Source organism: Pyxicephalus adspersus, chromosome 5, assembly GCF_032062135.1.
Source record: "Pyxicephalus adspersus chromosome 5, UCB_Pads_2.0, whole genome shotgun sequence".
In the NCBI taxonomy this organism is placed as follows: domain Eukaryota; kingdom Metazoa; phylum Chordata; class Amphibia; order Anura; family Pyxicephalidae; genus Pyxicephalus; species Pyxicephalus adspersus.
In genome coordinates this window covers 112,545,731-112,570,269 of record NC_092862.1, presented here as the reverse complement: position 1 = coordinate 112,570,269, position 24,539 = coordinate 112,545,731, and the positions used below count along the sequence as shown (strand labels likewise).

Here is a 24,539-nt window from a genome sequence, read left to right as displayed (position 1 = left end):
AGCAAGCAGTGGTGGATGGAGGTCATGATGTCCCTAACTGAGTGGCACTAAAGACAAATGATAAACCTGGTTCCATTGTACAGAGTAAGGCTGCAATTATTTTGACTGTAAGCAGTGAATTTTGGCTAGCTTACTATTATAAATCAGCAATGATCTGGAAGATTTGTGTGTCCGTTGACCTATATTTACTTAACATTTGGAGGGATAGAGCTGAGTACTATACCATCTGCACAGTATAATCATTCATTATGAAGGTCCTGCCTTGTGCAATTTACTAGTTGCTTCCAGATTCCCACTAAAACTATAGAAATCCATCTTTTCCACCTTAGCTTTAGAGAGATCATTTTTTATTTTGCTTTGTAGACAATGGTCTGTGGAGTTAAACTTTCTACAATAACTTCTCAAAGCATCAGTATGTCCTGTGGCCAAGATGGTTCTTACAAAGACAAATAAACATCTGGTTTGAATTGAACGTTAATTTGCTTTTGTTTTAAGAGCCAAATTGGAGCAGTCTGTCGTTTTAGGCCAAGGCATAGGATATTTATGTTCAGAAATACATTCTTGGCATGCAGCTCTTCCTGAAAACCATAAAATGCAAAATTTATTCTACAAGACATTGTAGTGGGTAATTACTTTTACTGTACACACACAAACCTAAACAGTACAGAAAAACAAAATGTCATCTGTAAAGTGATACTACAACAAATAGCGCATTTACTTATTTCATTTCTAGGTTCTGCATATTGTGCATTGTGTACATGCCATGCTACTTTCATTGTTCTTGTAGGTTTGATTTTATATGATAAAATGAAGTAAACCAGAAGCATTCAATTATGCAACAATTGATGCTTTTGCAGTCACTGCTTTGCCCCACTCTTTTTCATCATTTACTATTATTAACTAAGGCAGCCTATAACATCGAAGAATCAACTTTAGGGTCCTAGAAGTAGGGAGAGTAATATATATATATATATATATATATATATATATATACATATATTGTTTTACAATTGCTCTATGGCCATTGTTTTTAGTTTTCTAATAATGCAAAATAAAAGAGTGCCAGATCAAGAGCCATCATCTTCATTCCGACTGCATTCTTATGCCAGCTCTGTGATGGCATTGTCAGGGCATGTTATGCTGAGCATAAGGGATAAAGTTCAGGTTATTGGGTATGATGAGTTTTGACCAAAAACGTTGAAAGTTTCTAATCACATATAAGGAACGGCTCATTAGGCAGGGCAAAGCCTTCATCCCTGGTCACAAGAATGCGTAACCCACTCCCTTCCCACTTGAGAACGAATTTTAGTGTGGGGCAAACTGGCCAGGACCCCCATTTTCTTTAGGGCCTCATCTGACAGAATAGGAAGGGTTCAGAGAACTTGAATGCATTTGGGGATCAGTGTGTGCTATTGTTAGGGAGAGTTTACAATTCTGTATAGAAGAGCTATTGTGCTCTTCTGCGCTATGCTGTGCTTTTAAATTAACATTGGCTTATGTACCCCTGGTAGTGCATTTTGTTTAACTATCGCTTGTTTATGAGCCCTACAACTGAGCAAAATAAATCACCAAAATACACCCCCATATACTATAAAAGGCTTTTCTTGCAAAGCTCAGGGGTTAGCACTCTTGCCTTTGCAGTGCTGGGCCCCAAGTTCGAATCTCGGCCAGAACACTATCTGCATGGAGTTTGCAGGTTCTCCCCATGTCTGTGTGGGTTTCGTCAATTCCAAAAATATGCGGTAAGGTTAATTGGCTTCTCCCAAAAATTGACCTTACACTACAATAATGACATATGACTGAGGTAGGGACATTAGATTGTGAGCTCCTTTGAGGGACAGTTAGTGACACAACTATGAATTTTGTACAGAGCTGTGTAATATGATGGAGCTATATAAATACTGTATAATAATAATAATAATAATAAAGGGACAGGCATAGTCCCATCTGCAATAAAGTAAACCTACACTACCTGCCTGTTCACAATAAATTTTAAATGTACTAATTTGTCCGTGCTGTATTGCTGAGACCAGCATCTTTACCCTGTCCTTTTCCAGGTTAAGGATCTTCGGCCACCTTAATTGGCTAGAATTATGTAGCTCCCGTGCTGGCATTCAGGTATGCCAGGATTGTACAAAGAGTTCAGTGTACATTAAAAAAAGAAAATATTGTGAACAGGCAAGTTTATTTTATTGCAGAATAGTCATCGCATGTCCGTTCTGCAATAAAGAATCTAATCGCCTTGATTTTTAAAAAAATGATTTTAGTATAGTTCCACTTTAGGAGTTAGGACACATTAGAAATCCCAATGTGAGTGAGACAGCGCCATCTTGTGGAAAGTTCAGAGCTTTAGTCTGCAAAGGTTATTGCATTGCTTCAGTTATTTCTCTTTAACATTATGTAATCTCTCTAAAGCAAAATAATATGCACACTGCTGGAGGAGTAACACTGCTTCTTATTGTATTTAAGCAATGTGTAAATTCTTATACCACCATTGGGAATAATAACTCTCAGATTTGTAATGCAATCCCATCTGGAAAATATACAGAACACATGATGAGCAGGAACAATGTGACACATTCTAGTGAAATAAGTATGTACTAATAGTTTTGTGCCTACTGCACAGCTTGTTTCCCAAGTCCTACCCCCTGTCTGTGTTCATAACGACTCCCCAAAGCCCATAACACTGAAGTCGCCCAAGTTACACACACACACATTGCCTTTATGTAACAACGCCTATTCCATGAGTGATTCTGGCATCAAATTATTATTTTTTTTTTTTCTTGGGACAAATGATGTAAGCAAAAGAAAGCTGCTAGATTTCGCCCAAAAGTAGTTGCTCACATTAACTTCATCTTGAGCCATTTGTTCTGAACAAGTACTAAACACGTGCCACACATGGGACCCCGTATGAGGACATGATAATTTTATGTCCACAGATTACAAAATAGGCCAAATATGTGAAATCAACCAAAGGAGACTTGCAATTCACATGCGGTGTTGCATAAGCGGGTGTGAGCCGAAGCTTTGAATAACTAATTGCATGAACTAAAGCTGAAAAACAAAACTTATTTATGACAACATAATATATTGTTTACACACATTTCACATCTATAAAAGTGCATTACTTTATACTGAGAGGTGAATTGATTTATTCCTTATTTTGCTGTCTTGTCATTCAAACCTTTTGTGAGATCACAGAGGTCATTGTTATTATAATATAGCGCCAACATATTACGCAGTGCTGTACATTAAATAGGGGTTGAAAATGACGGACGAATACAGACAGTGACACAGGAGGAGAGGACCCTGCCCCGCAGAGCTTACAATCTAGGAGGTGGGGGAATTACCACACAATAGGATGGGAGATGTGGAGTGGTGGGAAGTAGTGACGGTTTCAAAAGATAGAAGAAGACTGGTAGGCAAGTTTTAAAAAATGGGTTTTGAGTGCTCTTTTAAAGGAGTAGTAAGTAGGTAATTGAAGCCTAGATGTCAGTTATATTTAGAAGCATGAGCATGCATCAGTTAACTTGTCTCTTACTCTATGTGTAATTTATGTAATTAAATTTTTTTTTCAATTTTTGTAAGGTAACTCTGTAATCACATTATAAGAAAGCCACATTGCTTAAACTCATTAACCAGGAGCAATCAACAGTACAAATTAGGTGGTGATCTGCATACTTGTCTCTGATAAATGAGTTAGAAATTGTTACAACCAACATGAAACCAATGGAATTAGTATTTTGGGAGTCAGCAATAACAGCCTTCATCTGCTTAAACCATTTGCTTCTTTCTGCAGATATCAATATTTTTAGACTTTGGAGAACCACACAAATACCCAGACAGAGAAATAATTTATGATCCCAATCTTAAATCTCAAACCTTGAGAGAACAATAACCATTAAGAACAACACATACTCGAAATCTCATGATTGGAGTGTTTGATTGCACCACCTGAATGGTATCATTTAAGTAGATCTCATTCCCAATGTATTTTTTCAAATAGTTTTGGTGTTTCCTTCTGTTAGTTTAAATCCCAGTTGTACTGGTTTCTGTACCTTGCACCTATGTTTGTTGCTACATCCGAAAATAGAAGTAGCTTGCTTTAGATATAGGGCTGTTTGTATTCTTTTTCTAACAATAGATTATTTAGATGTTTAGTATTAAATCATTGTAGGAATGGGTGAAGGTCACGTGTGTCCCATACTTCTAAGTACCAGGTAGTTTCCAGCAGGCAATCTGAGCAGAGGATCAGTGAAAAAAAGACAATATTTGCTAAATCAGCAAACTGAAAGGTTCCTTTAAAAAAATTTTTTTAGGTTATTAATGTCTCTAGTTATAGATAAAGTAAGGAAGGTTAAATCTTTTTGTCAGGATTTTATTGCTGTTGGTGACACTGCTGGGGGGATTTGCCTTCTTTATTTGTCCTAATGACCATTGTCACTGGGATAAAAACTGATGAGAAACGTAAAATGTTATGACTGCCATTGTTGGAGCAAAAGAGTGGAAATCATTCACATACGTTGCAGAGATAACTAATACGATATTAACCCTCACTTTCGGGATATTTCTACTAAATTCCTGTTGTGAATCTGGAGAGGATTTAAAAGGTGATTTTATTTCTTTACTTGCCTTTTACATGCACTGACACACAAAACGCAACACAAATGTCTTACAAAAGTCATTTATTTTCATAAAAGGGTAAAATTACTATTGTATTCAAGCACCATTTTAGTAAATATTACAAATACAAGTAAAGATACATGTAGAAAAAAAAAACAGTTTAGCATCTCCCATTGGAAGAATATCCAGTGAAACGATGAAACAAAAATACATACATTTCATTCACGTAGTGGTTATCTCTATGGTATTATGCTGGAAAATTATGATAATAACTTCCACTAAGGCACTAATATATTTACAAATGTGGAAGATGGAATAAAATTGGATAAGAAAAAAAATGTATTCCCAGACACAAACAAAAGCACCAAATTACCAATCCAGCTATTTGCATTGCTTGTTTTGTGAGAATGTATTGGGAAAACTTGGAACAAGATATGAAGCTCAATTAGTCTCTCTTGCAGCCTTTTTTTCAAAATGGTTATCCATTGTTTAAAGAGGAAATCACAAAAAAATTCAAACTTGCAGATGATTATTATGGTATTAGGGCTAGCGTAGCAATGTTATGCAACACAAGAATGACCCATCAGTATAAAAAGAAATTAATTTCAATGCGTGTGCAATTTTCTGGTTCCCTTAACCACTGGTTTCCTGATTTCAGTAGCTCAACCTGAGCTTAATGGTTTCCTCCCTGCCATGAAAATCCAACACGTGTCCAACAAAGACCAATAGAGAAGGCTGTAGATGTAAAAGGCACGATGGAAATCTACATCTATGAGCAAACTGAAATGTAGAATTTTGCACAATTGTAGCTCAACATGACCTCCGTGACTACATTTATCACTCAGTAAGATAACTTTTCTTTTGTAAAATGATTAAAAGTTCAGTTCCGATTTAAAGTGAATTAGCCTTTGCATATTCTGGAGAAATAAGCATCTTCACTTACAAATACCTAATATCAGAGATGCCTTGATTGAATACTTATTACATTGACAGTTCTGCAACATGGCAACAAACATATAAAGCATGAGGCATGTACATGCAATGCTGCTGGCACATTCAAATATAAAATCAAACACACTGGAAATTCTTATACAATAATCAATTGGCATATATAAAGGACAAAATAATAAGTACACTTTTCACAGTTTGCATAAGTACCAATAGCCCAAATCCTGTGGAAATTTTCCCAGATACCCGGGACTGCTGCTGAATGTGAGCCCTGTAAATGTTTTCCCCTGGATGCCCTATGGATCTAACAAGCACCCATGTATCTTTTTAAAATAAATTGACTTATTTTACTTTATGTATCTAAAAATCAATATCCATGAATGAGCTGTATCCGTCACAATGATTTATTGTGCTCTAACTTATGATCAATTTACATTTTACTTATCTATTGATAGTGCACATAACTACAACAAATAATATAAATAACACTATACATAAACACTATTTAACAATTTCCTAGTTGAAAGATGAATGTTTCTATTTTTTGATGACCAGATTGATAATACAAACTGTCATGGAATTACAGACAATGTTTATCAAGATTTTTCATTAGATTGAGTTTCAGATCAGAGATTATATGGGTTACTATTCTATTTAATGTAAAGGCTCCATGCAACCAAAAATGGATATTTCAAGAATGGGTGGATGCCATACCCTTAAATTGCCCGCTAGCTTAATATAACGAATGATCGTACCCAACAAACTGCCAGCTCTGTATCCTCTGCCAGAAATTTTCAATTATGTTGCAACAAAAGAAAAGTCTCAGTGCTATTGAAGCATTCTCTATTGTGCTAAATAGTTTAGAAACATACAGTAAGGCTGGATAGAATAAAGTGGACCTTGCATGAAAAATTCCTTCCCCATAAGAAACACAAAGCTATATAGGGAACACAAATAAAAAAAGCAGGAAAAAACAGCAAAAATGCTCCCTTAACACCTAGCTTCTGACAAGCATTTGTTATTACTAACAAAATAATTAATGTCTTATTCAGTAGGCTAGACACTGGATGCAAAAAGAGAAATTTAAATCATTACTCTGTAAAACATTTAATTAGAGAATTGGATTTGCAAAAATCTGACTGTACAACTGTTAGTTGTGCTGATAGATTGTAGTACCATAAAACTACCTATAGGTAGCGCTGTATATCATTTTTGGCAAAATGGCAGTGGCACAGCATGTTCAGGCAAAACAACTGTAAGCCCAGGGGCAGACATAGGGGCTGCCCACACTCTTCTCAGCCAACAAGGGCCACCACAGGGGCCCCATATCAGTTCTGCACAGGGGCCCACTGTCTGCCACTGTGTAAGCATGTTCATAGGCAGCTGCATGGAATTTATATTTTACTTCACATAAAGCAGCAATTCAAAAAGAACAGTAATAATAATAAGACCAATCAAAAGACATGAGTGAAATATGCACACAACCAATCACATTTTAGTTTAAATTATTTAGATCACCCTTATGAGACTGTTGGACGGTTGCTATGAGTTACTGCACTCTGCATATTCTACGTTTTATAGTTGTCTTACAGTAAAGCCTATTTTAGACAAAATAGGGCATTGGGAATTAAAGAAATTGGGGCTCCATATACTTAGCTCTGCACATTTGGGGCCCTGGTCAATTGCCCATTTTCCCTTACTTTGAAACTGACCCTTACAAAAGCACACACATATTTACGTTTAAATAAGGCAAAAAAAGAATTGCACCAAAAATCAGCACATAACAGATCTGAATACAGTAAAATAATATTTGGCTGGTGGCTATTGATGACCACTTTGAATGCAGATATTTCATATTGTTCTGCTTTGGTAAGTGAGCACATGGGAGAAAAATAACAATGCTTTTTGGTTTTAGGGGTCAGTTTAACCAAAGTTTTGGTGAATGTTGGAGTGAAGTTAAATTATCCAGCAAACCTGAAATGGATCTGGTCTAGGACTGAAAACATAATATTGGCTAACAAATAGCAAATGGCTTTTAAGAAATCCATTCCAGGTTAGCTGGATTACCCAGCTTCACTGTGGAAAATGTATTCTCTCCAGTCCTGGAGTCCTGGAGAGCTTTAATAAATCAGGCCCTATGTGTCAGTACCCCAAGACACTACAACACAGAACATTTCTCAAGGTGATTGTCTTACTGCCCAGGCCTAGGATTGTGGCTGCTGCAACACAGAATTGTTTGTTCTTCACAAATCACCATATTTCTCCCTGTCTTTTACACTCTTATTCCATAAAAAAAGAAATACATATAAGCACATCTATCGAATACAGACATAATTTTATTTTTTGTTTTCGATTTAGTGGAAGGGATCAGTACTGTGACAGGAAATAAAATGAAATCCAATCAATCAGCGATAAAACATGGTGCTAACCCACCACCATGCTGGGGCCTTTTATTACAGTCTGTGCTACTACTAGAGTGATTTCCATCACTATGTCCTCTGGTTATAGGACAGGAAGTGAACAAAAGCCTGACAGAGAGATTTCTGCTGGTGTACCATATGTAAACAAAGTCCCAATTCTTTCCAAAATTTTTAGTTTTTCACAGAAAGGGTAAGGGATAAAAAACCTGTTCAGCTTTATATTTATAGTCTGTGTCCCTATTGGGGAAATCTCTCTATCAGGGACACAGACACAGGGACAGCATCTCCTTTATTTAGTATTTTTTCATTTATTTAGTGTCACAGGGCAGATTGTGAGGTAAAACCTCCTCCATATTATCTGGGCCAGCACGAAGACCAGGAAGTGAGGTGAAGTTTCCCCAGTGAGGTCATGGCCAACATCAAGACCAGGCCATGAGGTGAAACTCTACCAGTGATGTCAGGGGCACTACCTGAAACTAGAAATTAGGGTGAAAACAAACTAGAAAGTGCACTGGAGTGCCTCTAAGATTGAATAGCACCACATCACAGCAGTGCTTGTAATATGAATTTCTTTTAGTTGTGATAATGCATGTTACCACAGCAGAACACTGGGCCCCAAGACAAAAAAGTGAGGTAAAATGTATCCCAATTGGGTCATGGCCATGACCAGGACATGTCGGGGACACTACTTAAAACCAGGAAGTAAGGTGAAAACAAAAGTGAAGGTGAATTGGGGTGCCAATGAGAATGAATAGCACCACATCGCAGCCATGCTAGTAACACTTGCTACCTTTAGTTGCGCTAATGCATGTTAACACAGCACAACGCTGTGGAAAAATGTTTCAGTTTAAAAAAAAATGTTTTGGTTGGAATGGTGTTTAATCCTTTTTGGTCTCACAAATCTATAGGCGTTTAAGCTGAAGATTGTTGTTTGCTTTGATGCTATTAAGTAGCAATTGACAAAATAATCAGTTGTCAACATACCACATGCCTTACATAGTAGTAAAAAAAAAATCGGTATTTATCTTTATAATTACAGGCCTATTTTCACAATTAAAATTGCAAAAGTAAAAGATTTCTATCCTAATCACTTCAAAAAGGACTGAACACCTGTTTCACTGTCAAGCACTAGGTGTTCAGGAGCAACGACAGGTGGTAATTGCCAGGATTTTTCAGGTGTTAGCCTGAAGCAAATCACCTAGCTTACAAAAACCTAGCAAATCGGCATACTTTTTCACATTTTTTGTTTTGTGAATTTATTTTGCTTGAAAAAACTTCTTGAAAACGTTTAATAATGTTTGCTCAATCGTTTGCAAGTGGCACCAATTCAAGTCTATGGAGGTGAAGTCAATGGGTGGCAAACTGTCTCTGAATATAGCTTGTAGTGACTGTAATTGTGGCAATGCTGCTACCTCCTACAAATAAAGCCAAAAAATTGAACCCATACGGTCCGATGTTATCCAATGTTTTGTTACAAGCGACTTAGACTAAGCATGGCCTTATTGTCCTGTTGTCATCAGGCAAGAAACCAAAGTAAACCCCCCCACTTTGGTCAATCAACAGAAATATTGATTGGAGATTTAAAAAAAAAAAAATCTGAAGCAGTCAAAGTTCACATGTACCCTGTAAATGCAATGAAATTGTCAACACCCTTGGAAACATTTATATAACACGTGTAAACAGACAGAGATTTTGCTTCTTGGCTCGGCTGGTTCCTTTGTATTAAAACATTGCATTCATCCTTTCCCAAGACCCATAAAGAAGCACGTGTAGGTAATGGAACCTAAGCTTGCCACTTTTCAAGCATGGCGTGCAACTGGCATATTTCCCTGACAATAATGAATGCTGCGATACAAGCACAATATAAGCTGCTGACCACAGCAAGAAACCAGCTGCTCAACTGAACTCACAAAATTCCTGACAATTATCTGTTGCTGGTGGTAACAATTTTCTGAAATCTTGTATCCACAATACATCTACATATAACAACTCTCAACAATTGAAACTCTATTAACAATGAAAAAATCCACTTTGTCAAAATCTAGTAAATTTAAACAAAATGTAGTTTAATAAACACAAGGTAACAATGTGTAGATCTTGAATGCAAAATGTAAATGTAAATCAATATCCCTAACTGCTTCTAACTTCTACATCCCCTTCCATACAATGAACTGACCAGTGCCATGCCCACTGCCTGGGCAACAATACCTGATTTCACCAGCAGGTGATGCTACAAGCATCATTCCAATCTAATTGGTGGTAAAAAGAACAGTAAGAAGCAGAAACATTATTACATAAAATGCAAAAATATAAAGAATAAATTAAAAGCCCATTTACTGTTATGCTCTTAAAAGTCAATCTGCCAAAACACATTTCAGTACTGGAAGGGTACTACTGGCCTTTATATTTTACCAGCCTGTACAGCACGATTCAGTATGAATCCCATTAAAAGGGCAGCCTACTTATCTTGCCATCAGTTTCCATTTGGCTATATCAACGCAGAATGGAAGTGTCACTTTTGAGCAGAGCTGACTTTTAACCATGCGACAGATAATATGTCAGCAACCAAGTAAAACAGAGATCTGACTTTGTAACAGAAGATAATTAGGTGTACATAGCACATCATCATGTAACATCAAATGGTTTTCATTGAAAAAATTATTTGCAGTCTGCAGCAACCAATGGCTATATAAATGTTATGAACCCCAATATGTCCCACTCCTAATTACTAGAGATTAAACCTACCTTGGACCCCAGCTTCCACATGCTTTGCTTAGGCAAAGGTGTCATCACTCTGGGATCTTGTGAAAAAACTGAATGCCAGCATGGTCTAGACACAGAAGCTAAAGGATAGGGTCAAAGGTAAGTATTTTTTCAATGTTTTTAAGATGGGGGCACCATATAGCCCTTGGTTGCTGTGGAGGCTCTGCTTAACTTGTCCTTCCATTCTATGGGATCTCTACAGACGATAGAGCAACACATCAGCAGGCAGATATCTCCAGAAAAGACCCAAAGGAATGATCCCTAAAAAAGTACCAATATCAATAGCTTTAAATTCAACCAAATAACCAAAAATGATCTTGTACATTTATATTACTCTAAATGACCATCAATAGTCATACATTGGTTTGTATACGCTTGAGATTACAAATTTGCATCATTATAGCCTAACAAAACCCAAAACTGAACAAGGCCATTTGTAATACCAATCTGGTGGATAAAACAGTTTATGAAAGCAAAATGGCAGGCCAAATACCTGTTTTATGGTTAAATGTGCTTGCACACTGCATTATAGCTATTCCTATTATCTATGAATGTATCTAATTGGAGGGTCAACCAGGTGTAGCCATGTCACACCCAAACTAGGAAGAACACTGGATGCTAGACTACGTTTCCCAGCATTTACAATGAAAACACGTGTCTCCATGAGAAGACAAGATTTGTAGTCACAGGAAGTAGGTGGTGACCAATAACGTCAATATGTTATTAGGAAACTAAAAGGCAACAGACGTCCTGGCCATAGGTGAACAGCTACACAGATTAGGAATTTCTTAAAATGAGTTCCTCAGGTAATAGTTATATTTCATACTAATCAACTTGATTGTTTTAAGAATTTGCTTTGTTTGATTTTGAATTTAGTTGGATTTACAGGGGATATTGAGTTGGGCTATCCACAAGGACTTGGGATTTCCAAAATAAGCCTACCTGGGTATACAAATTGTGTGCAGCTTTTTTCTATTCAATCATGTGTCATTATACCAAGTAGAGTGTTATCATAATGGCATTATTATTACAATTATCCACCATATGTGCCCATTTGATCTCACTAAAAGTGGTGCAATTTACCCAAACTTTTTTTGGGAACTACAACACATATAGTTTACGTGTAGCAACCAACCAATCAGCTAGTCCACTCTGAGTCAGCCAAATACTTTTAGGCTAGCTTCAGACACCCTGAATCGCGGTTTCAAATTTCTCCATTCAGAAGTCGGGACCCATTTTTCTGCACCGGATGTGTCTGCATCTGTGGCAGATTGTGGTGCAGTTCACAAACATGATGTGATTGGCAGCAGAGGTTGTCATCCACACCACAACTACCAGGCTCTGTAATTATGCAACAGTAAAGTCCTATAGTTCCAGTTACCAGATCCATACCACATACCTAGGTGTTTTCAATGTTCCCACCTTTGGTTTCTCTAGTACCTATTGATACATGCTAGATAACATAAAATGAATACACAAAGAAGGTGAGAGAGGTCCCTAACAATGGCAATGCAGGTGTGCAGAAACAGGAATAAAAGTACATAAATCTCACCAACGAAATTCCTTATTCATAAAAAAAACAAAAACAAAAGGTGGCTAAACAGTATATCATCTACTAAACAATGAAATGTGAGTTTTGGGTGGACTGACACTTTAAATGAAACACAAGCAGAACTCATTTTTGACAGTATATAACATGGATGCCTATGTGTTAGGCATGTGCAATTTTTGACTAATGTGACCAAATACATCAGGACCTTAATATAAGAATGGTCAATTCCTTCTTAGAGAGGCACTGGTAACAAATACTAAAAATTATGCAGAGCAGTGACCATATTGTGTTTGGCTGCTATTCAGCAGGACATTCCTGGCTGATGTATGAAGTGATTAGTCTGTGAACCTCTGGAGTAGATTATCTCTGTGTATATTTGCCCCCTCTCTGAAGCGCTCACAGCCAGGGAACTCCATGAGGTCTGTTTCTCCCAGGGCACACACTGCAGTCCGGGGCCGGTGTGACTGAAAGCCTGAAAAGTCAGTGGACACTCCAGTTCCCACAGACCGGTAGGGGCGGCGTGTGGAATACATCTGGCGGACATGAACTGGCGCCCTCTTCCGGCACCATTTTTTGCGAGCCACCCTTGATCCCCAAACAACCAACCCCAGAAGAAGCAGCAATGCATTGAGGGCAAGAAGTACTAAGGCTAATAATTGGTAGTTTAGGAAAGGGCGCTCATCTTCTGCAGGTAAGGTCACAAGACCTGCACAATGCTCCCTAGGAGCCACAGGACAAGCTCTGCCACCAATAAGGCTTTCAACACACACTAAATATGGAGTATCTCCCGTCAGTTCCTGTAACGTCAAAGATTCTGTGTGACCCCTTGGGTAGACAAACCTTTGAAAACGTCCACCCTGGCCAAATCGCTCATAAAGAACCCTGAACATGACAAGCCCATGGGTATGTGGTACCGTCTGCCATCGTACCCGTGCTGTTGTGCTTCCTACGTACTCCACAGACAAATTAAGTAAATACAATTTGTTAAATTCACATGGATCAGCTAGCATGGATGGGAAAGGTGCAACTTGATGCAAGGTTTCACTTTGCCCAGGATGGGTGGAGTGGAAAGATGGCTGCAGTGTGTCAGGATTACCATTGTGTAAGGTTTCAACTTCAAAGATTCCCTCCAGTTTTTTTAATTTCAGGTGTGAATCGTCAATTTTTGGTATTTCAGATGTTGACTGCAAAGTACCAGTTACATCAGAGTGCTCAGAATTAGGAGGATGATTTAAAGAGTCAGGGGGCTGCTGATGTAAAATTTCAACATCTGGGAAGCTATGATGTAAATTGTTGGATGCAGAAATTGGAGTCTCAGATTGCTTGAAAGGCAGCTGTTTTAATTTCTCACTCGCTGGCTGGAATGTAGCAGGGTGTTGCTTTTCTGTTTCTGGGTACTGCTGGCTGGGGTTCAGTAAGTTCAGCTTTGATTCTGGTGGATTCTGAGTTCCACCAGAGGCCTTTGTGTTTTTGCTTCTGCCTGCTTTGGATACTTTTTGACGTTTCTGTGCATTACTCCTCCTGACGCCTGGTGGCGATTTGGTGGTGGGAACCTGTTCTACAGATGCAAATGTTTGAGGCAAAGAAAGAGCTTTTGGCGATTGTGTAGAGACAGGCAGTTGTAAACTTGCTTTAGAATCCAAAAGATCAGAACTTGCTTTAATTTTTTGTTCTCCAGCTGAATAAGGCAAAGCCAGATGTTCATCTGGTAAGGTGCTGGATATCCCTATAGGAGTTGTAGTATAAACACAGTTTCCAGTTCCCTGTAAATAAGCATCTTCCAGATAGTCCAAATACTTTCCTGATACTTCCTGGGGGTCTTGGCACTTTACAAACACTGTCAACATCCGTATCCGTGTGTGTAGGGTTCCCAAAATCCAGTGTTTAAGGCCCAAGAGATGACAGTTGCAGTTCCATCGATTGCCATCTAGTTGCAGCCTGTAAAGGGATGGATTTTCAGCAAGGATTTCCCCAGGCAGGAAACTAAGCATATTATACTGCAGATCCAAAACCCTCAGCCGACTTAATCCATTGAACGTTCCGGGCTGCAAACTGGAGAAGGAGTTATGGCTCATATTTAATACCTCCAAACTATGGAGTGGTGCTAGGAGGCTTTCGGGCAGATGGATCAGTAAGTTTCCATCAAGGTGCAGCTCTTGCAAAGATCCCAATCCCTGAAAAGTCTTGCTGTGTAAAAGAGAAATCCTGCTTGAGCTAAGAACGAGCTTGGAAAGACTCTGTAGCCCATGAAAAACACCTGGTCCCAGTTGCTGCAGATTATTTCCAGCCATGCTGAGTGTACTTAGAGAACGAAGTGGTAAAAATGTGGGATGGCGTAAGGAGTTTAGGGGGTTCCCTGAAAGACTCAGTAAACGTAACTTTACAAGCCCTGCAAATGCATTTTTACTGATATTTGCAATTTTGTTGTTTTCCAGATGCAAATAAAGGAGATTAGTGAGACCCTGAAAAGGAGAGCCATGCAGTACCTGGATGTTATTACCGTCCAGTCTTAGTTTGATCAATGACCCCAGGCTGGAGAAACTGGCACGAGTGACATTTTGTAGCTGGTTACTATTCACATTCAGCACTTTTAGTTTCCTAAGAGCTGATAATGCACCAGAGGTAAGCATCTGAAGTTTATTGTTGCCAAGGTAGAGCTCCTCAAGGTGGGAAAGCTTGTCAAATGCCTTGGGATGAATGAAATGGATGCGATTGTACTGCAGATCAAGCCTTTGCAAATTGTAGTAGCTTAAAAAGTCTGTAGCGCTGATATTGGTGATAAAATTTCCTCCCAAACTGTAGGTTTTGGTCCCATAAGGATTCACTATGTGGCTGGATTTGGGTACAGAGTCTAGCCCCCTGTTAGAGCAAAGGACATGCTGAAGATGTTGGCAATCACATGGCTGTGGGCACTTCTCCTCCAAACCGTAGCAAAGACTGCAAAGCAGCAATAGCAGCAGCTGCAAAGTGACAGCCTTCTCCATCTCACCTGGAGCAATGGACAGATCAACCCAGCTCTGTGCATCCCCTATGTGCATGCAGCCTTAACAGTCCACTTCTGTTACTCATGCAGATCCCCCAGCACATCGGCATCTCTTTGACTTTTACATCTCAGTCATAAGTAGCAGCTATGGAAAATAAATTCAAGTTTACAAATTGCAGAGCACATCACCAGCAAATACTTGCAGCATGAACACTCACTGTGCACTGCAGATCTCCAGGGAATAGCAGTGAAGTTGTCACATCTGTGGAGGAGCAGCTAGGGCTGTAGGCACCAAGGGTCCCTTGTCTTCTAAATGTCCAGCACAACTCCCCTCCTGCTTGCAGCAATGAACACTAGACAGTGAGCAGATGTTACTGTACATGGTGCAGCCCCTTCCCAACCACTCTCACATCCATGGCAATCTCTTCTTCTTACACTTGGTCTAGAAATCCCTCCAAGTTTGCACAGCTTGCCATTAAAGTTCCCCAGGTGGCCATGTGCCAGTGTAAGGAGTCCTCTCCATTAGTGCAGGGCTAGGAGAGCCAAAGCTGCAGCTTCTTTTGTTCAGGACTCAGAAAGTGGAGAAGCTGAGTGCGGAAATAAGTTCTTCCCACACTAGGTCCCCTGAGATTGTTAGCTAGGAAAGAGGATCATGGTGAGGAAACTCAGAGCTGCTGGTGGGAGGAGGAAACATGAAGCACATGTGAGGGAAGAGAGAGAGGACACACTGCTTGGAAACAATGTGCCACTCAGAACAAAGAGGGAGAACAAGCCAAAGGCACATAACCTAGTGCACACCGCATGGACCTCAACATCTGCCCTGTACAGAACCACTCCAACATCACTGGGGATATAGCTACTGTACACACACACACACACACACACACACACACACTAGATATTTGTCCTTCAATAAAAAGGATCAAATACATATTGTTAGACCATTCATTAAAAAAAAAAATTGTCAAAAGATGACGATCTGCGCCAAATCTTGACTGCAATGAGCAAAACATCTGGATGGATTTGTTCTGGCGGTTTTGTCATTCGCTTTTGTGTACAGACAGCAAGCGATTGTGCATGCAAAAATTGTCCTTCAGTACGAACAACTATTTATTTTTAGTTTATTTATTTTTAGTTTATTAAAAAAGTGTGAAAAGGTGACAATCCATGCCAATTCTACGCTGAAATGAGCGATCCATTTTACCGGATTTGTTCTGGGGAATATGCCATCTTCTATCACGTGTACAGATCTCATTAGACAAAAATGCGATTGTGTATGTGATGTTTGTCCTTTAATATGAATGATCATATACATATAGATAAATAAAATAAAAAAGCACCAAAAAGGTGACAATCCATGCTGAATCTAAGCTTAAACAAATGATTCATCTGGATGAATTCATTCTGGCCATTGTGCTACCTCCTATCATGGGTAGAGATCTTATTAGAGAGAAAAAGCTATAGTGTATGTAATGATTGTCCTTTAATATAATATTTGTCTTTTAATAGCAATGAAAATTGAAATTCGTTCAATTTGTTCATAATAAAAAGTCTCAAGAAGTGACAATCAACATCAAATCTGAGCTGCAAGGATCGAACCATCTGGTGATGATGTCATTCGCTGTCATGTGTACAGATATCATTAGACAACAAGCGACTGTGCATGCAATAATTGTCCTTCAATACAATATTTGTCTGTCAATGTGAATAACCAAATACATATTGTTAGATAATCATCCAAAAAAAGTATGCTTGTTCTGGGCTGTTGATTATGTTATTCACTATCATGTATACTGATGTCATTGGACAACAAGCAATTGTGCATGCAATGTGAAATGAATGTAATGTGAATGATTTATTTAATAATTGTATCTGCCATTGTATATATCCTAGTACAAAATACTGCTTGCATATAGGAGACATTGCATTCAGAATCTGCCTTTTATAGGACCACTCTAAGGCTGCCTACACACGTCCAGAATCTGGCATGTGTACAGCCCCCATCGTCCAAACAACCGTCCTGGCGGATCCATGGACGACAAACAATCCTAATGAAAGCGAAAGGGGAGAGCGCGCAGTGGGGTTTTGTTCCGTTGTTCTCCCCCTCCCCTCTCCATAGAGCAGAACAGTGCTGTATGTACAGCACTCGTTCATGCACAGCACTCGTTCATGCATCGTGCAGTCCTTAGTCGTTGTGAAAGATCCTTTCAAACAACGATTGCATGTGTGTATGTAGGCTAGGTAAACACGTGCAATAATTGTTGTTACAAAACGAATGATAAATGATAGATCAACGATTATTTTCAACAAATATATTCCACCAATAATGTACACAAACTAGATACGATAGTTTGAACGATGCAGGAAGTAACGTGTACCACAGAACAATCCACCATCACTGAAGGACTGTACACACAATAGATAGCGAACGATTGTTGCCGAAACGGATGCGCCAGGACGGTCGTTCATTTACAGCTATTCGTTCTTTGGTGTTGTTCAATTTTTTTGGTAACGATTATGGAACAATCGGTAGTTATTCTTTAGTTTCCAACGACAACTATTGCACGTGTGTATGTAGCCTAACAGTGCCCTGGGGCAAAAGCTGCCTAAACACCCACTAGATAACTGTCTTTCAACACGAATAATCAAATTCATAACAGCCATTTCCAGACCCCTCCTCTCCTACCCTACCCTCAATCACACCTGTTAGCTTGTTGAAGCAATGTTTTTCAAGTGTAAAGCTTTTGAAATTTTGAAGTGGTTTTTAACGAATGTTTTGTTGGTGAATCCCTAAGGGCCACTTAATATATCTCAGAGAATTGGTGTCATGCGAGACAGGGTGTCCCGAGCTCATGTCTCGCACTGTAGTCCAGTCATCATGCTGCGGAGTATGTAATGTAATTGTATGTGTTGTAGTGATTTTTTTTTGAGTTGCGCTACAGTACTGGATTACTGGATTGACTGTACCCCTTGATATGGTAAACATTTTGGTATATATATATATATATATATATATATATATATATATATATATATACATAAACAATATTTACTTAAAATAAAAACACTCAAACATTGTTGGCAATAATTACTGCAAGTGTGTACATAGTTTTACTCAAGATAATTGAAATATCGCTCCCACTAGTTCTTTTCTTGGAGCCAAATCTTTCTGTCCACAGAAATTTGTAATGTACTATTTTAAAATATACTGTATGTAAAGCCAAAACTTTTTTTTGTTTTCTGTTTTGGATACAGCATTAAATAGTTCAAGCCAATCACAATATTTTCATAGCTGCATCCCAGAAATACAACAGGAAGTGAGAGGAATTCCTTTTACAAGGTCCAGGTACCATGATAATTTCCCTGTTCTGATGTTGTATGTGATGCATACAATATGAAGGCGACTTATTCAAATCAATGGGTTGTGAAAAAGTCAGTCATGTACCAATTTTTCTGATGCAGTGCACAACGCACAGTAATTTGTTATGTTGGCTTGTAATGCACATGTGTTGAGTTACATTGCCTTAATGTGTTGGGGTGCACCACAACACCCTATCACACACATTGAAATGTGTTCTATCACAATGCTCAACAATGGACAGGTATGAAACAGCTCTTAGACTGATGTCAACAGAAGAGGTTACCTTTATTGGAAATCTTTACAATGGTAACAACTGTAAAATCCTAGATTTCCTCTCAATTTCCTTCTCACTAAGAGTGGTCACCAGGTGATCTACCCACACATGCATCAACAGAAAAAAAGGATGAAAAATATATTTTAGAAAAGGAGGGGTTACAGGCCTTCTATTATTCACAACCGGCAATAAAATTTGTACATCAATTGTTTGCACATGAAGCTGGAGCTAGGTGTGTGTGGTTTAGGTACCCAAAATACAGCTTGCTTTTTACGGCTGTCATTACGATCCAGTAGCTTCCCTCATTTCTGAGTCACTGACCCGAAACAAAACATGCGGATAAAGATTTGTTACTTCACTTTACTTGCTGCATGTTTGTTTCAGATCAATTAATGAAATATTTTGAATTTGTTAGCATACAGACTAGCTTTTTTAAGGAGCTCTTGTGGCCGTTTCTCTCAATACAACGTAAAAAACCTAAGGTGTGTAAATCTATTATAGCTCTATTTCCCAAACATCTGCCTATTTGGAACCATTCAGAATGTTCAAACAGCCAGTTTAGGCAACCTAACAATGTTATCTGATAATAGATTGCATTATCACTGTTTTGCTAATGAAATGTAAATTGTACTTCCCCAGAAGCGATAAGGAAATGCAGGGCTGAAAAACTGAAGGTCTCAGTTGAGTGACAAAAATAGTAAAGATAAAAGTAGCTAACTTGGCAAATGGTACAAGCAAAGGGAGCAGAAAGAACAAATAATCCAAAGGTGTCCATTAACAGGAGTAATAATCAGGTATGAACGAGACCTTTTCTTTAAGTAAAACTAATTGGCCAGTATGTCACCGAGTTTTGGAGGCAGACAAATATTCTCCTGGATATCAATCACCATTGATGGAGAGCAGGAGTCATACAAATCCTCAAGTACATTTATATACATTTATATATGAGTGATTTGACTGTCACACACACAATATAGGCATCTAACATCCATGGATCTACTGCAGATGGGGCTTCTTGCAGCTCTTACAAAGAAGTGCTGGATGGTGCAAGTCAACCATGCTATCCACATAAGAACACCCAAAGATGGCTGTACTAGGCTCCAGGACGCTACCCATTACATTCAAATCTCAAGCTGTTCTATTCAATATATCTATGGGACATCCTTGCAGTTTCATGCAAGAGGTCATCAAATTCTGATCATTAAAAAGATTTCCATAGTAGGATTTTGGAAGCTGCTTCAGTTGTGTACTCTATACATGACACCAGGTTTTTCTGTGTTTTTTATTGTACTAGAAACCCCATCTATCTCTAAAGGTGTGTACACACTTCCAATTTTTATCAAAACGAACGACGAACGATCGATTGGGCAAAAATCGTTCGTAAAAAAAGTAACCAACGACGCCGACGAACGAGGAAAGTTGTTGGAAACGAACGACCGGACCGGCGGATCGGACGACGATCGTTGAACATCGTTCGTGTGTACGATCGTTCGTTGATCGTCCATGGGCTGAGCATGCGTAATGAACGAACGTTCGTTCACTTTCCTGTCGTGCACATAGTTCCTCTATCGCTCAAACGATCGTATCTATTGTGTGTACAATATCTACGAACGATCGTGTCGTTATCTCTATGTGCAGGATCGGTGCTATACGATCGTTCGTAGATATCGTGCAGGATCGTTCGTCGTTCGTTTTCCAACGATAATAATTGGAAGTGTGTACGTAGCTTAAGTGTCAATGCTTTATACCCAATAGTTTTTATTCATCAACAGCAGCCTGAGGGAGAAAATTTACATTGCCTTATGAGAGGTCCAGCCCTGGTTCCCATAGAGGAGAATTCTCTTAGCTTCCTATTTATTCTCACTTCCCAAAAACGTTGATCGTAAGCTCATCTGGGCAGGATCCTTTCCTCCTCCTGTGTCATTTTTGTATATGTATGTCACTTGAAACCCCTATTTAATGTACAATGCTACGTAATATGTAGGCGCTATATATATTTTTATTATTGTTAAACAGGATTTATATAGCGCCAACATATTACGCAAATATTATGCATAATACTGAATTATTAGGATAATAATTGGACAGAAGACACAGGAAAGCTTTGATCATGAGAACAAAGAAATTAATAACATTTGTTTCAAAGTTTCCAATCCTCCCTCAATCCAATATACAATAATAATTGATACCTGTAATCCTTTTGAAAATATCCCAACTTTCTTTTCTCTCCAATTATTTGGAAGGTTTCGCCTTACTTCTTGCTTAAGTATGGACATTTCTTTCCCATCACTTCCTGTTCAGATAAGGCATCAGGCATATCAGTAAGAGAAAACAAATTTCTTAACGGGACAGACAGGTTTAAAAATCTGAGGTTTTAACATTTTCCTACTCTATTCATCTTTCTTCCCTAAAATTTAGGTCTTTATATTTGATGTATTTTTAGATATTGATCCATGATTAGATGTAAAAAGTCTTCTTTACATCTTTAGGTATTCAATACTTATGAAACATTTCATCTAAGTTTCTTATGCACAAATGGTTGAGATTTGACAGGGTGAAACATACACCACTCACCTCTTCATATGAGTTAGTTTTACTAGCTCTGGAAAAACTAGATAATTTTTGCAAAAATGGTGTAAGAATACACAAACCTCTTATGACCCACATAAAAATGGCATCCTAAAAATGATTACGGATAGAACTACCGTCTACTACAGACATAACAGGCCCATGAGATATGAAGGGCCAACGTGGCTTGCACACATGCTGCTTTCTACTGCAATTACAATTTATGTCTGAGGGAAGAATGTAACCTTACTAACCAGAGTTCAGGAGGACAAGAAAACAGAGTTGAGGGAAATCAGAGCTCTGTAAACACAAAGAGTAAAACTAATGAATCACACATTAACCAAAAAAAGAGATTGTAAATACCATGGTATTCCAAGTGGATATAGAATATTGAAGCTACATTGCACAAAAACATACCAGGAAGAATTTGGAAAGACACAGAACTGGGAGATGTTAAAAAAAAAGAGACAGGAAAAGGAGGAAGACTTGGATGGACTCCAGTAAAACTACAAACTTGTCTGGCTTCTTTACTATGCAAAAAGAGCAAGAAGTTGATAACTATTCCTCGGTCGCTAAATGTATTTTATAGAATTATACAGCCAAGGCCTGTTGTGTCCCCCTCGTGGGACTGACTTCACAGATTTTTTTTTCTCTGCTCCTGACTTTTTGTTTTTGCTAGAACTTTACTGGGTCCTACAGACAGGTCACTGTTGAAAAACCCATAAATGCAAAGAAAGGATATACAAACTCCATGAATATGCTATTTCTGCTGATGGCAAATTATCAGCACACAACTTTACTGAATGTGTTTTACCTTGAAAGTTAAGATGGCCATAAACATTAGAGGGGCACTAGACAAATAGACATACATGATCAGGTATTGATGCCATCCAGTAAACATAGAAGCCTGAATAGACACAGGCCTATCTGCTTCTATTTAGACTTATCAAATCAATTGACAGATTGGGATAGTCATTCAATGTCCATGGGTCCTGAAAGACTGTGTGCTGATTCTTGGGAACTCGCCATATATACACACAAACACATACATAAATACACAATCATTAATAAGGATTTTTTTTTTTACAAGGAAACTTTATTACTGTCTTTGTTACAGATTGAAAATCAGCATCAGTTTACATCCCACAGTTAAGGTCCTTGCATTTACTTATAAATCTGTCAATCAATATAAAAGATCTTTCAGCCTGGTCATATGGAAGAATGTGGCCTCCTCCTCTGACTATAACCTGAAAAAAACAGAATGGAAAATAGGTTACATGCCAAGGCATTTTACATAGGTATGTTACATTTTACAGAATTCACACTTAAAAAATAAAAACAATTATTTATAAACAGAGAATTTTTTAAATTTGTATACAGCAGGGAAGGGTTAAAACCCCATAACCTCTATTATGGCTGCACCCTGCTAGACAGATTTAATTTACTTCTGATCCTAAAGCATTACAAGAATAGTGTCTTGAGCATAAAAATGTTTACTTGCTCCGATGAAAACTCAGAATGTTGGAGCAAGCCTCCCAGGATAAATACGTCACGGATCCTAGGAGGCTTCTGGCTGCTCATTCTGTGCATGCCGAGGGACATTTTCCTACATTGAGAGGAAAGAGATGCCAATCTCACGCATGCGCAGTGAGATCAACAGTCTCCCTCTCTCCCCTCTTTACAGCAGGCTACGTCACCTGATCTTGCGCCTACATAGTGTGAGATCGGGTGATGTAGCCAGAAGAAAGAAGAAAATGGACTAAGATGGATGCGCCGGGATGAAGGAGAATTCCAGGACAGCATGGGAGCAGAGCGAGAACTTCTCCAGCGCAAATGAGGAATCTGCGGAATAAAAGGTAAGTATGAATTTTTTTTATTTTTAGTTTAGTTCCACTTTAAAGGTGAAATTATAATGTATTTGGTCAGTTTTATTTTTCGAATTTATACCATTGTATTTTAGATAATGTCTATTTGCATACAATTCCTCTTTCCTTTATTCTGCAGTGCAAAAGATTATTCACAAGTGGAAAACATTTGAAGTGTTTCCAATCTTCCCTGCAGTAAATGTCCCAGGAAATTTGCCCCCAGGTCAGCCCATGCAATGCACAGAGAAATTACAAAAAACCCAAAAGCGAAATCTCAGACTCTAGAGGCTCAGTTAGAATGTGTAAAGTTCATGACAGTACAATTAGAAAAAGACTAAACCCATATGTTTGTTTGGAAGGACTGCTAGGAAAAAAGTCTCTTCACTCTAAAAAGAACGTTACAGCACAGCTTAAATTTGCTAAGCTGCAAATGAACAAACCACAAGATTTCTGGAACAATATCCTTTGGACAGATGAGACCAAAATTGAGAGGTTTGGCCATAATGCACAACCCCACATTTCGAGAAAACCAAACATGGCATATAAGCACAAACATCTCATACCAACTGTACAACCTAACATGGTGGTGGAAAGGTGATTATTTAGGTTTTTCCATTGCAGCCACTGGACCTGGGCACCTTGCAGTTGTTGGGTCAACCATGAACTCGTTTGTATACCCAAGTATTCTAGAATCAAATGTGAGGCCATCTTTTCAACGATCCCAATCACACCAGCAAAGTACAACAGAATAGTGAAATATTTTGGAGGGCCCTTAAGAAATCTGTGTATAAATGAATGCCTGTAAACTTTAGTTTACTTAAGTAATGTTGTAAAAAAAGAGTGGGCAAACATTCCTCCAAATTGCTGTAAGAAACTGATAAAGTCATACACAAATACAGTTGCATAATGTGACATGAAATGTTGGCTGTCCACTGAAGAATCATATAATCCAGAGGTCCTGTGAGATGCCTTGCTGCATTTACTTACTTATAAATGTTGGAGGTTTGAGAACAGTTTTAGGGGTGTAGTTTGTTGAAAATTCAATTGATAATAGTACAGTGATACCTTGGCTAACGAGTGACCCTGCTAACAAAGTTTTTGGCTAACAAAGAAAGCCCAGACTTTCTGGAAGTGTTTTCAGTGCACAAAGTAAGACTGAACTGAAGTCAAACTGAACAGTCA

At 38.4% G+C, this 24,539-nt stretch overlaps 2 protein-coding genes across 2 annotated transcripts in view; both read right to left on the bottom strand.

Annotated features, from left to right (window-relative positions):
* Positions 1–4,670: 4,670 nt before the first annotated feature.
* Positions 4,671–16,176, bottom strand: TRIL (TLR4 interactor with leucine rich repeats). Its single transcript, XM_072412472.1, has one exon. The coding sequence runs from the start codon at positions 15,342–15,344 to the stop codon at positions 12,642–12,644; it is 2,703 nt and encodes a 900-aa protein (XP_072268573.1). The 5' UTR covers positions 15,345–16,176; the 3' UTR covers positions 4,671–12,641.
* A 6,390-nt stretch (positions 16,177–22,566) lies between these two features.
* Positions 22,567–24,539, bottom strand: part of CPVL (carboxypeptidase vitellogenic like) — a 58,909-nt gene continuing 56,936 nt past the window's right edge. Inside the window, exon 13 of the mRNA XM_072412478.1 lies at positions 22,567–22,739. Within this exon, the coding sequence (XP_072268579.1) occupies positions 22,629–22,739 (111 nt within the window). The 3' untranslated portion in view covers positions 22,567–22,628. The remainder of the gene's footprint in view (positions 22,740–24,539) is intronic.

Bases quoted from the DNA above. Each gene is read 5' to 3' on its own strand.
- TRIL (XM_072412472.1), bottom strand. From the start codon at position 15,344: ATGCACATAGGGGATGCACAGAGCTGGGTTGATCTGTCCATTGCTCCA.